This window comes from Curcuma longa, unplaced genomic scaffold (assembly GCF_044706935.1).
Source record: "Curcuma longa cultivar G26 ecotype Majalengka, Jawa Barat unplaced genomic scaffold, ITB_CL_G26_1.1 contig_25569, whole genome shotgun sequence".
NCBI lineage: Eukaryota > Viridiplantae > Streptophyta > Magnoliopsida > Zingiberales > Zingiberaceae > Curcuma > Curcuma longa.
Window position 1 is genome coordinate 16,126 of NW_027432811.1, and position 14,951 is coordinate 31,076.

Consider the following 14,951-nt stretch of genomic DNA (forward strand, 5'->3'; position numbering starts at 1 on the left):
ATTTCATGGTAATTAATTACACAATAATTAACTACGTTTCCTAGTTGTTGGTAATGCATATATAACAAAACCGTAGATTACAGAATTTAATCATCAATACAAAATCCAACTACACTTGCAGTGCAGAATAGCTCTTCAATTTCCATTAAATACAGGCCTTCAGTGTCAGTGTCAGTGTATCGTCCAGAGTTCGATAATTTAAATACCCACAATTAATTGTTGTAGGAACTTTTGAACTCAGAAAATACATTAAAACATCATTGAACAGAGATCAAGCTCACCCTAGACTATTCGGTTGCAGAATCACTGGATGATCTATCGTATAGGCGATGATTTCAGTATCAGTGGCTTCCTCTCAAGGACTGATTGCTGATCACATGTTTCATAGAGATGAAGTTCACCCTAGACTATTCTGCTGGAGAATCGCTGGGCGATCTCTCATACAGGCGGTAAATCAAAGATGATTTTGACATCTGTGGCTCCCTCTCAAGGGCCGCTATCACATCTTTAATAGAGATGTTACGTGCAACTTTTGGTTGGGCTAGGGCACTGTTCCTCCCAAATCTCCTCACACCACCTGCAACATCAGATTTTTAAGTAAAGGATCAAGATGAATCATGCTATTTCAGGCTTCAATATAATATTAACTCTTGCATACGATGCAATGAATTTGACTAGTAACTCTTGTTTTATGTGTTAGATCAAAAGCAGATAAGGAGAGAACCAAAGGATCAGACTGAATCTAAATAATGGTTAGTTGATAGCGGACACAAAAAGTCTCAATTCTACGCAAGTCAGATCATAGATTGAATCAGTCAAATTCACTCAAATATAATCCAAGGACAATGTAGAGTGGCACCTTATGACTTGTTTAGTCTGAGAAACCAATTAGCCTATTACTAGATCAGACCGTCCAAATCCAATCCTTATGGAACATTTAAATCATCTGAATATGAAGCGACCAATTTTGTTCCTAACAAGATCATACTCACTTGCTAATACCATTTTATACTTGGGATTGAACATGCATCAAGATATCAAGCATCATCTGTTGGTAACACACTTACCAGATGTTGACAAGGAAGAGCCTTTCTTTTCTGATTCATGTTTTTCTCTGGGACCTCTTCCAGAGTTCAGTGAAGATTTACTGTTTGCACTTTTACCTAGATGGGAAGCAGAAGCCCCATCACCTTCACGTTTTTGACGAGCTTGCTCAGCCATGAGTTGCCACTTTGACAGCATATCATCTCCACCAACAGCGGCTCTAGCTGCAACATTTGCAGCTGTGGTTCTCATTTTATCATCTTCTTCTTTGTTAACCTGTCCATACAACAAAGTGATTACAGGGAAAAAGAAAAGAAGGCAATAATTCCACAAAAGATCAACAATACCTTCGTGGCCTTAGAACGATCCTCTTTGTCCTTGTCTGCATCAGCTTCTGTGTTTCCATCCATCTGCAGTTACATATATTATAAATTATTGTACACTTTGTAGTGTCCATCTCAAGTCATGCATCATGTCAAAATATGCTAAACGGCTAATCAAGAAGTCAAACAGAAAATTGATTCAGGAAATCTCTTTAGATTTACTTCTCAGGCCAAACGATTGAGGAAGAAAGTCAGATGCCAATATCTATATACATATAGCAGTGCTTGATTCACATATTTCAAGGTGTAAATAAAGGATAAATAGCCTAGATGGCTGCATGTGATAGTCATATCTAATAGGGTACAAGAAAGCTTAATGAATAAATCTTAGTTCAAATAATAAGACTATATTCTAAAAAATGAATATTATCAGATTTCAATACTAAAAAGAATACATAATGAACAAAACTCATACCACAACAGATGGACAAACATAACCTTATATAAGGAACTAAAGGAGGCATAGAGAAATTGTTTCCATTATGATGAGCATTCTAGTAGAATAAGTAACCCGAATAGCTTGAATTTATTTACTCAAAATTGTTTTCATGATGATTAGCATATGTTCATTTGAATATTGTGCATAAGCATACCAATATGTCTTCAAGATTACCAACATTTTAACAATTTGATTAAATACAATAATGAATATAACAAACTACTACCATTTGATCATCATTTCAATCTACGTGAAAGTGATTGTCCTTTTATATACTAAAATAAACGCCCATCCATCCATCATCTTCAAATTAATCTAAACTTGCAATTTATGATTTTTTTTCCTTTCTCAAAATGCTATGTGGCATAATCTTTAGGTTGATTATTATTTGGTACACCTATTAAATAAAAGTATCTTCTACTCAATTCAACAATTTCTTGCAACATACAAACTCATCATTTTCAAGGCATCTTGAACTTTTGTATCTTTTATGTAAAACTGTAATATTATTCTATTTTAATAAAGTTTTAGGATGATGCTTTGCATAAGAAGAATAGCTCAACAGTTTTCTTTTTAAAATTTGAATGAAAAACCATGAATAGGAGTGCTATTGTCTTTTTCTTTTGATGATAAATGATGGATATAATTGCCTTGATGTCTTGAATGAGTAACGACGGAGAAAATTCTTGTTTTATTTTATTTAATTTTTCAAAATGCGATGAAGAATGGTAATATACATAATGATATATTCAAAGAGCATAAAAGTCATTTCCGACCCCCTGGGGCACAGTGAGATGGCTAGCGGAAGGATGGAATAAAGTCATGCAACGAGGGTTCGATTCTCACGCAGAGCACTATCGTATGCCCGGGGTGCTCGAACCACTCGTGCTATTAGGCCGCTCCCCAAAATCCATCTTCACTTCTCGGATTTACCAGGTGGGCTGGTTCATGGGGACGGGCCATCCACCCTAAGATTAGTCAAGCGTAAGCTTGGATACCTAGTGAAAAAAATTGTCATTTCCAACCCAAAAAAAGAGCATATATGACACTAGTAGGCACTAGCACAAGTTCATCACAATTGCCCACTCACTTTTCAGTCACTTCGTAAACTCAGACTAGTCTTGGTATTGTACATCTCACAAGTTTTATCAGCCCAATAAACATGAATTGGCACTCCTTTCGGTTTGTTCTATTCTAACCTACATATGAAATCACATTTTAACCATGTGGTTGTGAACTTGATTCTTACATCAAATTTCATTCTAATTTAGCCTTCAAGAACTATACACGAGAATTAACAGAGCAGTGAAATCATGTACATTAAATTAGAGGTGATATATACCAAAAACATAGTATCAACAATTGAGAAGCAAACCAATAATTTACTAGCAAATAGGAACCATTTATCTACTCACTTCAGTTACTTTCCTATGTTTTTCAGTCTCTTCAGCCTGCTTCTTGTCCCACTCTTCCTTGGCTTTCTGATTCATTGAAAAAATCTGGCGTCGAACATCCGATGTGATGACAAATTGATGCCTAGATTTTTCAATATCAACCCTCTGAGAGAGGGATAACAATCAAAGGGTAGCTGATGGGAATCATAAATAAAACCATACACGTCCATGATTATACTAACCTGTTTTGACAGTCTTATCAGATAAGATATCAAACCTTTCAAACGCTCCTCGACACACTGACAAATATTGTGGATTATTAAGTAAATAAATTGCTGACAAGATGAAGCACATGATATAAATATATATTACCATTGATAGACAGCGCTCCACATCACCACCGATAGTCTTCAAACCACATTTCAACACTGCAACAAACACCACAGATAAAGTGTCAGACCAAAATGTCTTCCTAAGGTTTAAAAATAAATAAATAAAGGGAAAGAAACATTTATTTCATCAGGAAGAGGGTAATAACTGATATCTGATAGCTTTTTCTGAAGGGGGGCCTTCTGCAATATCAACCTGTCTTCTTCTTCTTGTACAACCCTTCGAGTTGCTTCTGAAGCTCGACTATCCTCTTTCAGACCTGATAATAACTGCTCTTCCTCTTCCTATTGAATAATAATCAGAAATACTGTAAATATAAATTTGGTGGCATCATATCATTATAAATTTTTCAAAAGCTACTATTTATCCATAAATGAAGCACAAAGCTGGTTCATACCCTTAAATTAACTCCGCTAACAGCAGTAACATCATTTAGCTGTTCAATGCTTTGATCATGAAAAGTACCAGCAGTCTTCTGTTTTTTGCTGAGGGCATAATCAAAGAATTTACAACTTATAGTTCTAGGCACTCTCCATGTCTCATTTAAAAGAGTACGAGATTAACCTGGACATGGGGGGAGATGAGCCTATTGCATCAAGTGGTTTCTTCTGCCCAGCAGATGGTTTCTTTATGGGAGTTTTTGTGGTTGCCCCAGACTGGGGTGGAATTGCAGAAGTCACCTGTTGCAAGTGAATTTACATTTACATACTAACAGAAAAAAGTAATCATGAATAAAAAAGAGAATTTCATGTGAGAGGAGGAATGTGCGATTTACAGAAGGTCAGTTTTAGAGAACATTTTATGAAATTGAAATCTTGGGATGCATTTTGCAAACAAACTGCATTGGGGGGGGGGGGGGGGGGGGGGGGGGGGGGGGGGGGGGGGCATTTTCACAATAATCAAAGTTGGGGGGCATTTTCAAGAGAAACATTGGAGGGTAGAATAGAATACCCCCAATTTAAATGCAAAATGGTAAGATACAGTCTTACATGAGCATACTGTACTAGTGTACTTCATTCATTATCTGGGGAGAACATGTAATTAAAAATGCACCATCACTGTAGCTTCATGCCAGTGTAAGACAACCATGCTTTAGTACTTCACTGGCAACAAGTACCAACTTAAACGAGTAACATAGTGAGTAAGTAGCAGTAGACAAAAAAAAGTTGTTTTGTTATTCTATTGACTGCAGACTTCTTTGTCTATCATACTCATGCATTTATGATCTGCATAATTGCATTCATACTACTGAAAAGTGTTCTATTTCCTCACAATACCTTTTTGATAAATGAGAATAAATCTTGTAAATCTTGGTCCTCTCTCCCTCGCTTTGTATCATCTCTTATTAGGTTTATTCTAGATGTTCAGTTCCATCTCAGTTATATAATGAATGATTATTTGCGTACCATAAGTGATGACTCCTATAGGAGAAAACTTTGCCTAGGGATCCAACATTATGAATAAACAACTCCAAAATAATATATAAAGAAAACAGACATTCCTTTTATAGCAACAACATGAAAGGGAAACTAATTCTATTCCTCCACAGAAAACGGACATTTGTCCAGTGATAGAAAGGATAATATATAAGCCTAAATCATTGTCAAGTGAGTTATTGAAGATGATATATAAATTAAGGGAAATGATCATTTCAGGACATTCTTGTATGATGGTTAATTTTTCCTCCCTAACTCTTTCAATGTCAAAGAATTCCTGCTTGTTCCTTCTCTGCATCTCCCTTGCATTAGAAAGCTATCTACCTCACCATCATGCATCCCTTAGAATAGCCTTCCTTCCCTCAACTTGCCCCTGGAAAGGGATGGTTTGGAAGGAAAAAATCCAGAATCCATAATGCTTTAAAATGGAGGAAACTAGGTATGCCCAGGAAAGAAAGACCATATGTTACCTTCCCAGCTCACGAGGTATACCGTCTTAGTTATAAACAATCCCACTGCTTTCAGGTCCTTCTGTATTGATCACTTCCATTACTTTATTCTTTCAATGGAATTTTGTGTCTTGCAAGCACCAAGCTAACACTCTTATTTCACTATGCACTTGTAGAGGACAAGACAACTTCGGGGAATCTTTTATGAGCCTTTTTCTTCTTTATCCTAGCAAATCAAACTGTAGAGGTTGACCTTGCATGAAATAATACCAGCTCAAGCCTTCAAATGGTCACCAATGATAAAGGAGTTACGGGTGTAGAATCAGCTAAGTGGACTGAAGAGAAACGGCCACCCCCAAAAGAGTGTAATGGTTTATCAATCAAATGCCATTGTACTGAAGATGGATGAGAAAAATGATCTGTCGAAGTTATGGGACATAAAAATTGCATCAGTGAATGAATGTTCCACTTGTCATGTTTCCTTTGCAGGAATCAGATGGTGAAAGAATCATGGATAGGTAAATGGCTCCCTCTATTTCCTTAAGAAGAAAGTGAAAAGGGGTCCATTTAGCTTCCTGCCTCTATGAGTCCATATAAACCAGCTATAGCCAATTGTATCTATATTTTTTAAAAGAAACTTATGTGTATAATATTTATCTTAGTATTATTTATTTTATTAAAAAATAAAATAATGGCTACTCACACCTTTTTCCCATCCAAGGAAATGATGGGGGAGAAAGTTATATATGTTTTTTTTATATTAAAGAGACAAGAAAGAAATCTATCATTTCTCTTATACTTTTCTATCCCTTTCAACATTTCATTCTCCCTCATTTTCTACCCGCCTAGGAAACACAATCTCAAAGTGAAGCACCGATGCAGGCAAATATGGGAGAAGCAGAAGTGAGAATGTGAGGTAATGCAACCATTGATGAGAAGCCAATGCCCCCCAAAACCTAAGATTCCTTTGAAGGTTTATACAAGAAGGGTGAGTCAAGGGCTAATATCAAATTGAAAAGTGTCATCAATGGACAATATGTTAATATTCTATACTACCCTTTGCTAGTCCTGAGGGACAAAGGAAGCTAGCTTACACAAAGGTAACTTGGTAGCACAATATCTAGTTTGATACCCATGCTTTTAGCATATCATGCAGTGCCTTTGAAAAGCCTCTAATAGCACCAGTTCCCAGTTGAATTAACCGAGTGCAGTATATGTCACATAGAGACACAAGTTCAAACTTTTATTTTGTCAAACATTATTGGAATTCTTTAACAATGAGACTCCAACCATTACTTTCTCCAATAAACTTCATTTTTTTATCAAGAAGAAATATCATTTTTATTTGAGTTGTTATTTGTTTTCTTTCTTGGTTCTTAAAGTAACTGCATAAGATTGGGCTATGAAAAATTTTTGGTATTTGCCACACGGCTATAAATTTGCAAATACTAACCTGCATATTCTGATCTGCTTGGCTAGGTACTGAGCCTGAAACCTGATTTGTTCCCATCATACTTGAAGAACCAAATGCAGAATTTCCTTGGTTAAAATGTGATGTACTGAATGAAGTGGTCTCAGAAGATGAAAATTGAATTTTACTTGGAGATTCAGATGCTTGATCAACCATCTCTTGTTTTACATAAGCAGTCGACTGCAACCCAGTACTTTTTTGATCTTTGTTTGCTGACATCTGCCAAGTAATTGGGTTATGTAGGGAGGTCGAATGGTTTGTCAAGGAACCAGTTTGCTGTCTCTTGGTTTCACTATTAGAACTTTGTTCATATGTAGGCATTTTTACCATATTCATGGACTGAGTCGGTCTTATTTGCGTCGAAACAAGTCCCTGAGTATGTGAAACTGTTCTTGCATGTGAATCTAGATGGGGTCTGAGGGAAGTCGAGGAGCTCATAGATGGCCTAGGATAGGTATGGGTATTATAACTATTAGTGGTACCAGGTACTGAAATAGATGGTTGCAACTGTTGTGGCCTGTTAACTGGCTGTGTTGAACCCATCAACCCATCCCTTTCAGAATTGGACATATTCATGCTGGTAGAATAATTTTGAACAGAATGGGAACCTTTCCCATCTGACCCAATCCCAACTTCTCGAGGACCTGTGCTAGGATGCAAAGTGGGAACGTGAGGTTGACCAGGAGAAGATGCAGGGACTTTGAGATTCTGTGATGGCAAGGAGTGGAGTGCAGGAAATGGTTGTGTTCCAGTTATCTGTTGTACACCGCCAGGAGAAACTTGCTGAGAGGAAGCTTGAGCTGGTAATGAAAATGGATTTGTGTTTGACTGTGGATTTCGAGCAGTCTGCACCTGAAGCTGCTGAGAAAGTCAACAAAAAGAAAATTGCAAAAGAAAACAGACAAACCTTAAAAGGCAGCAATCTGTACAGAAAGCTGTTTCTCTACACAGAGCATCAAAGGATAAGAGGAGATGTCTCTGATAGTTACCTGCATTTGTACCTTTTGAGCTGCTTGTCTAAGCATCTGATCACCGACTATATTCCTTATCACTCTCAAGAAGTCCTCTTTGCTGACTTCATTATTCTAGAAAATATGTTGCAAATTTAGGTCTGTTTTCCATAATGAATCAAATTGTATGAATCTGGTTCTAGAATGTAATTTATTATGGGCATAACATAACAAAAGAACATATAAAATGGTAATCAAACCAAGATTTGGGATACAAGTGAAAGTTCTGAAGCTAAAGTTAACATAAAAGTAGTTTTAGTTACCTAGCCATATTCCATGATCTACCCAAAAGATGGAACTACACAAGTTAATATGAAAAAGAAAAAATCAAAAGACTAAGTGATAAGTGGCTTTGGGATAGGATAATTTAGGGTTATATTGCATTGTTTTGATCATTTTCTGTATCATAAATTGAATTTCTAATCTATTTCATAAACTTGGGTTTATTTGAGATCTTCATCTTATTTCTTATTAATTTGAGACAATTAATGGTGATTAATTTGTGGTATTTGATTTTGTAGGAAATTAGGATGAAGATAATAATATGTGGATAATTGCAATTAAGCCCAATTGCAAAGAATTGAAATCAAGCCAAGAAAATCAATTCAAAAAGCCCAAGAAAAAGCTCAATTTGGAAAAAACCTAGTCTAGTTCAGTTCTGGTTCAGGTTTGGTTCAGCTTTGGTTCAAGGCTGGGTTTAAAAGGTGATTTGGGTTCAATGCACACCGACAGTATTTTGCACAGTAGGGATGCACTCCGTGAGTGGTTGCTCCTGCAAGCTCTCTATCCCTTCGTGCCCATTGAAGCTCCGTAGAGGATCCCTGTTCAGCTCCAACCATCCCTCAGCCACCTAAAACACGAGGTAAGGTTTGCGTTTCGAGTTCCAACTCTCTGTCTGTGGTTTGCAACAGGTGATTAGGGCAGAGCGGCAATCGACTCGTGTCTTCCCCGATCGAATCTCGTCGAAATTGGCCAACTCCGGCAAGGTTCTTCGTCCCTGTTAGAGCAATTCAAATGAAGTGGTGCCGATGTCTCTGTTCTGTGCCGATTTGGGGAAGACCAAATCTCTTAACCCTAGCTCTTAAGTTTTGTTCGTACATTGTTCTGTTCAGATTGATTAAGACAACCCCCCTGTTTGATTTTGTTTTTGTTCTTGTTTGTGTGATTCAAATTTAAGTTGAATGACTGTTGAACTCAAATGTGTTTCATGTTATAGATTGTTGAATAGGAATGGAATTGTTGGTTGTTTGGTTCGGGTGTGTAATTCTACATGTGTTGTGATGATTGAAATGGGATAGAATGAACATGTTCTTGAGTTAACATGGATTAGAATGATCATATGTTGTTTGTTGAGTTTTTATAAATGAAGTGTTTTGTGTGTTGAATCTGTGATAATGAATTAAATTCATGTTTGTTGATTTTAAGCTATGAGACATGGTATGTTGTTTAGCTTGTTTGTTTGATGTTTGTAATGGATGGTTGTATAAATATGTTCTCGAGTTGAATGTGTTCTTGGATTGAATCTGAAGGTAAGTAAGCATGCTGGGTTGTTTAATGTGTTTGTAATTGAACAATGTGAGTTAATGATGTTCTTGTTTAGAATGTTGATGATGGAATGAATTTTGCTGTTTAGAAAGTGAATGGAACATCTTGTATTGTGTACTTGAGCAATTGTTGATATATGAACTGGTTCATGTTAATGGTTTGAAAATCAATTGATGTGTGTTTGTTATAGTTGTTGGATAATGAGACATGTCTGTTGCTTGTTTTGAAATTGATAGGAATAGAATTGAATTGTAGCAATTGCATGTGAATTTGGTGTAAGAGAATTGGATGTTTAGATAACGTAGATTTAGTTGTACATGGTTAATGTAATAAATTGTAAATTTGTGAAATTTGTTATACTTTAATGTAATTATGTGCATTAGGGATGAGATTGTAAATTTGGGTATTGTTTGAATAAATTATGATTAGGATGTACAATAGGCATTAATTTGTGAATTATGTATAATTAATATTCATTTGTTAAGTGTAGTATTTATTTGTTACTAAAGGATTTTGTGAATACTTAGGAGGATGTTTGTTGAATAAGGTCAACAATAAAAACCCCGTGCCATGTTATTTAGGATAACTTTCTATCATTGATTCCATGAGAGAGATGACCCAGACCTCTACTATACTACTTGAGTGACAATTAGAGGTTGTGGTTAATTAAAAATTTTAATTTTGAATGGTGTGCATGCCAAATAAAATATCAAATAAAAAATATCTCAAATTACACTACCATCACTAAGCAGCACTTATTGATAGAAGAAAAAAACATATCCTGTTGGATTTCGCCAAGTATTGTATCCTCTCCTAGTAGTTTTCTACATGATATGAAGCTACATACCACTACCCACCCCCCCCCCCCCCCCCCCCCCCCCCCCCCCCCCCCCCCCCCCCCCCCCCCCCCCCCCCCCCAACCCACACACACACACACACCTATTGCGTTCCCAGCCAATCTCCATGTTCTATAACACCAGTTTGTTTTTTTTTTTATGGTTTTGTATTGAATAAAAGATATTTGAATAGCTCAAAGAATCACGACGTACCCTAAGTTTAGTAAAAATGGCCTGTAGCTGCATGGACCTATCTTTGTCAAGGTGAGGCCGTAGGATTGGAATCAACATATGGAAAGGTATGGAGGAAGCAGCTTTAGTCTTTCTTATTGCCATGTTAGATTGACTAGAACTGGGTGTTTGCTGACTATTTGACTGCTGCATTATGTGTTGTTGTTGGTTCTCAGAAGGCTGAACAGCAGCACTTGCCGTGTTTGGTGTTTGTTGATTGCTTGACTGATGGACAATGTGCTGCTGCTGTTGTTTCTCAGAATGCTGGGCAACATCTTGCTTTGTGTCCTCAATTGTGTCTGAGACTGGCATATTACTTTGCTCAGGTTTCTGTACCAGTTGTTTTTCAACAGATTTAAGTGAATTAGCTTCTGAGTGTTGCTGACAGTTATTTGAGTCTGAAACCTCTTGCTTAAGAGTCATCTGGTCTTGTTCTGGTAGATTATTGAACTGCTCCACTCGAGGTTGAGGAGCAGAATTTGTCTGAACCAATTCACCTCCAGATGACTGCAGCTCTGATGATTGTAAAGGTTGGTCTTGTTCTTTTTGTTCAATATGCTGGTCATTTCCTATTTCACTGGGCGTTTTCCACTGTCTAATTACCTGTTCAGATGCTAAACTGCCTGCTTGCATTGGAGCACCTGACGAACACATGACAATGATAGAGGTTAAAAAATAGGTAATCTGCTGCCTGATCTTGAAAATTAGATCTAGCAATATATTGGAGAAGAGGGATCACGTTTAAATACTTCAATAAAAATGACAGAATCAGAGAAGCCAGATTTATGGTTACACAGACCGTTGATTATCTCCTAATTTATTTAGGCTATGATCTATAAAAGAGATCAAATTCTCTAATGTTTATAATCTCTTACTTCAATAAAAAAAATTCCATCATCTTGTTAGGAGACGTTGTGCCAGTTCTTTCTCAGTAAATTCTTAATCTAATAATTTATAGTTAAATGATTCACTCAAACTCTATTATGCCCTACAGCTTACTGAAGAGCACTTATCAACCTGGAAATCTATCTTGAACTCAAATGGTCTCTGTGCAGAGAAATGCCATACATTCAAATGCTTCCAATAATGGGTGAGATCCTTAAGGAATGAAGTGTATAGTTAGTAAATTTCTCACAATGTTGGTTTTTTTTCTTGTGACCAAATTGAATCTTTATAAAACAGAAAATCATAGATAGTCATTTTTAAGTGGGTCTTAGTGCTCACACTACAAGAATTACAGACTACTCTGCATCATGCAACTCAAGGGCTAACATTGTACACAAAAACAATCAATTCATCCTACCCCTTTCAAATCCAAAACCATGACCATCTATGATCTAGCAACACCAAGAATATGAATTTGTTAAGTGGTCTTATTGACACAGAAAGTTTAAAGAATCGAAAGACTACTGGTACTGCCATCTTATTCACAACTTTTACCCTTAGTCAATGAAGTACATCCAAAGATCACTTTGCAACAAATATCTACGTAAGTATTATGGAAATCAACACTGTTGCTACCTAAACCCAGTTTAAGCATTAATATGAGTCTCTCTTTACACAGTACAAAGCTTATTCTGAGTAAATTCAACAGAAATTTTCTAAATGTTACTTTAAGCGGTAGCACACAAGTCCATCTCAAAATGTGAGAATTGAAACAAGAACATACAAGTAGCATCAGGATAGAATGAAGCATTTGGTCATGTAGGCCAAGACGCCAGTACCAAAAAAGAGAAAAGGGACCCACCTGCATCAGGATCCAAGGGCGGGCCCACCATGGCTTGATCACCGCCAATATCACGGTTCAATGCTGCTGACAAGGCATCTACATCAGCACCAGAGTGCATGCTCTCATCCTGAAAATGCAATCATAAATATCTCACTTTTCTTCATTAGGCAAAGACGGCCTCACAAATTCCAGCAGCAAGCTACGCACATTATCAACAAATCAAGGTATAGACGAATAAAATCGATACCTCATCCTCTTCAAGGAGCTTCATTATGGTAGGATCCATGGCAGGGGAAGATTTTGCTGTTGACAGCAAAGAGTGGAAAAACTTGCAAAGCACAGGATGTTTGAAAGGAGGCAGCAAGACAATTGGCACGATAGTTGATCCGATCTTTTGCTTCTGAGAAACCATGTCCAACCAATGGTACAACATTAATTGAGAGGAAAAATAAGTGTATTTACTATACTGAAACCTACAAAGGGTCAATAAGAAGTCTAGAAAAATACCCTATCATTAAAATCAAAACACTACTAAGAAAGCAACAAAATTATATCTAATACACAATTTCTCCTCAGCTGAAGAAAAAAATCTTGGTATTACAAGATTTCTTCCCTATTCCCACTTGAGAAAAGGTTTCCAGCATGAAATAACACCTTCGCCAACTGCCTCCATTGTGGTTCTTTCTTCCTATGCACTTCCCTCCTCTCTTCCATCTCCTTCACCTCTCAACAGCTAGTCTCAAGCAACAGATATGATTCTCCAACAGATCTCCATTCCTCCAAACATGAACAACCAAATGTGACCAAACCAAAAGGAGGTTGCACCAAGAGCAACCGCCATAAGTGTCCCCTCACTCGCCTCAAGATCATCACTTCCAACAATTTAACCGTCAATAGCACAATCATGACTGTCCATCTTGACGTCCACATGCCCCTCAAATCTGAGTGCATCCTCAGCAATCAAGATATTTGAGGTCCACATCCCCATTAAGGGGCTCCTCAACAACGACTCGTTAAATTCATTACCTACTAGGTCCACCCAATCTCCTCATTGCTGCCTCTTCACCAATATCAAATATTGAGGCAATTGTATTGCAGGAGATTTGAGATGTGGTTGTGTATAGAAAGCTAGAGTGGCACTGATCTTTGCAAAGACTTGAATAGCATTAATATCCTTAGCAAGATGGATGTCTACACCATCGTGTCCTCCGCCTATGAACCCCTATCAATCCAAAAGAACCTCACCAACATGGACGATGGAAATAAGCTCTAATGGAATGCCATCCTTCACAATAATGAGCAATCACTCAAAGTACTCTGAACACACCCTCTTCCTATCTCATTACGGAGCTAGTGTTCACTAGTCTAGTTTCCAAAATGCTTTACCTTCTCGTTGCATCTAAACGCCTTGTGCTCCCAAAGTAATAAAAGAATAGGCAAATTGTACAGGAAAATGGCAGAATGATCCTTTAAAAGGGCCATATTCTGAAAGAGTCATCATGATTGTTCTTCGCTGATGGTACCAACAACTTCACGCTCAATACAAGTGACCAAATGATAATCCACTCACCCTCATTCTAATAAACACTAATGTTAATTGTGAAACAAAAGGAAGTTTGATCCTCTAATAAGCACACATTAACTCCTTTCATGTTCCATTCAAGTCACAATATTGGTGAAAGTGGATGTAAAGAAGATAACGAAGTTTTCCTTTATTTCGAATCAAACTATTTCTGTTCACCTCTACTTCCTTCTCTCGAAATAAAACATGAAAGGAAAAAAAAATTGAAGACGAAAAACATGAACTTTGAAAATTGTAAAGGGAAAAAAATGTCAAATTTTAACATCTTAATCAAGAGAATACCGAAAATAATAAAGCGATTTACCTCAATGTGAAGGCGCCGAGAATTCCAGTCAGGTCTCCGGGCACCTGAGAAGATCCTCTACGACTCAAGCACCTCGTCGGATGCGTGCGTCGATGGAGGGAGGCCGATGAGTCAGCGAAACAGAAAGGGGTTGCTGCAGCCCTCTGGTAGAAGGTTGCGTCCTCGAGGTAACTGGGAGGGGAGCTGCACGAGGTCCCAGGAGGAGAGGAGGGCGAAGGAACGCAGCTCGGAAGCTGCGGCAGCCGGCTAGAAGGTCTTCGACTCGCGACCTAGCGGGAGTTGGAAGTGCGACGACCAGTAGGTGAGGACGAGGTGGCGAAGCGAGGAAACGGCGAGGGAGTCGCTGATCACGGAAGAGGAAGGGGCGGGTGCAGGTGGAATTAAGCCATGACCTCGAGCCGTAGCGTGGATTGGGGTTGGATAGGACGAGATGCAGAGGGCATGGTATCGGTCGCCGGACGGGAAAGCCGAATACGTTCACGTCCGGTGCCGGAGAGGAGGAACGGGGAGGGGGGTTGGGGCAAAAGGGGCTACGAGAGCACCGCAGATGCAAGCCCAGTTAACCCTATAAAGCTTTATGCTTTTTACAAATAAAGCCATATTATTTCAGAAAAGTCCGTTGGGGCCCCTGTACTTTACCAAGGAACCCTTGTGCTTTCATTATTTAAGTAGCAGGCGCAGTGCCACTGCCCTCATCGGCGTCATCGC

At 38.0% G+C, this 14,951-nt stretch overlaps 1 protein-coding gene across 2 annotated transcripts; it reads right to left on the minus strand.

Moving 5' to 3' along the window:
* Nucleotides 1–77: 77 nt before the first annotated feature.
* Nucleotides 78–14,764, minus strand: LOC141818661 (transcription initiation factor TFIID subunit 4b). 2 transcript variants are annotated; one of them, XM_074706115.1, is made up of 15 exons: nt 14,244–14,764; nt 12,605–12,757; nt 12,376–12,484; nt 10,611–11,269; nt 7,996–8,091; nt 6,989–7,864; nt 4,215–4,330; nt 4,048–4,135; nt 3,799–3,934; nt 3,633–3,688; nt 3,503–3,559; nt 3,282–3,425; nt 1,392–1,454; nt 1,068–1,320; nt 78–577 (listed from the first exon to the last, which is right to left on the minus strand). In XM_074706115.1, exons 2-15 carry the CDS (start codon nt 12,641–12,643, stop codon nt 408–410), a joined length of 2,862 nt encoding a protein of 953 aa, XP_074562216.1. In that variant the 5' UTR covers nt 12,644–12,757; nt 14,244–14,764; the 3' UTR covers nt 78–407. The 2 variants fall into 2 exon arrangements, with proteins under 2 accessions (XP_074562216.1, XP_074562215.1); XM_074706114.1 differs by having other exon boundaries at nt 6,989–7,867.
* Nucleotides 14,765–14,951: the final 187 nt, after the last annotated feature.

What these genes read in the sequence shown, in the direction of transcription:
- LOC141818661 (XM_074706114.1), bottom strand. Translation starts at nt 12,643, where the DNA reads ATGGATCCTACCATAATGAAGCTCCTTGAAGAGGATGAG. An exon ending in GAAAAAGCTATCAGATATCA is followed by an intron (nt 3,689 to 3,798) that starts GTTATTACCCTC and finishes TGTTTGTTGCAG; the next exon opens with TGTTGAAATGTGGTTTGAAG. An exon ending in TGGAGCGCTGTCTATCAATG is followed by an intron (nt 3,560 to 3,632) that starts GTAATATATATT and finishes AATATTTGTCAG; the next exon opens with TGTGTCGAGGAGCGTTTGAA.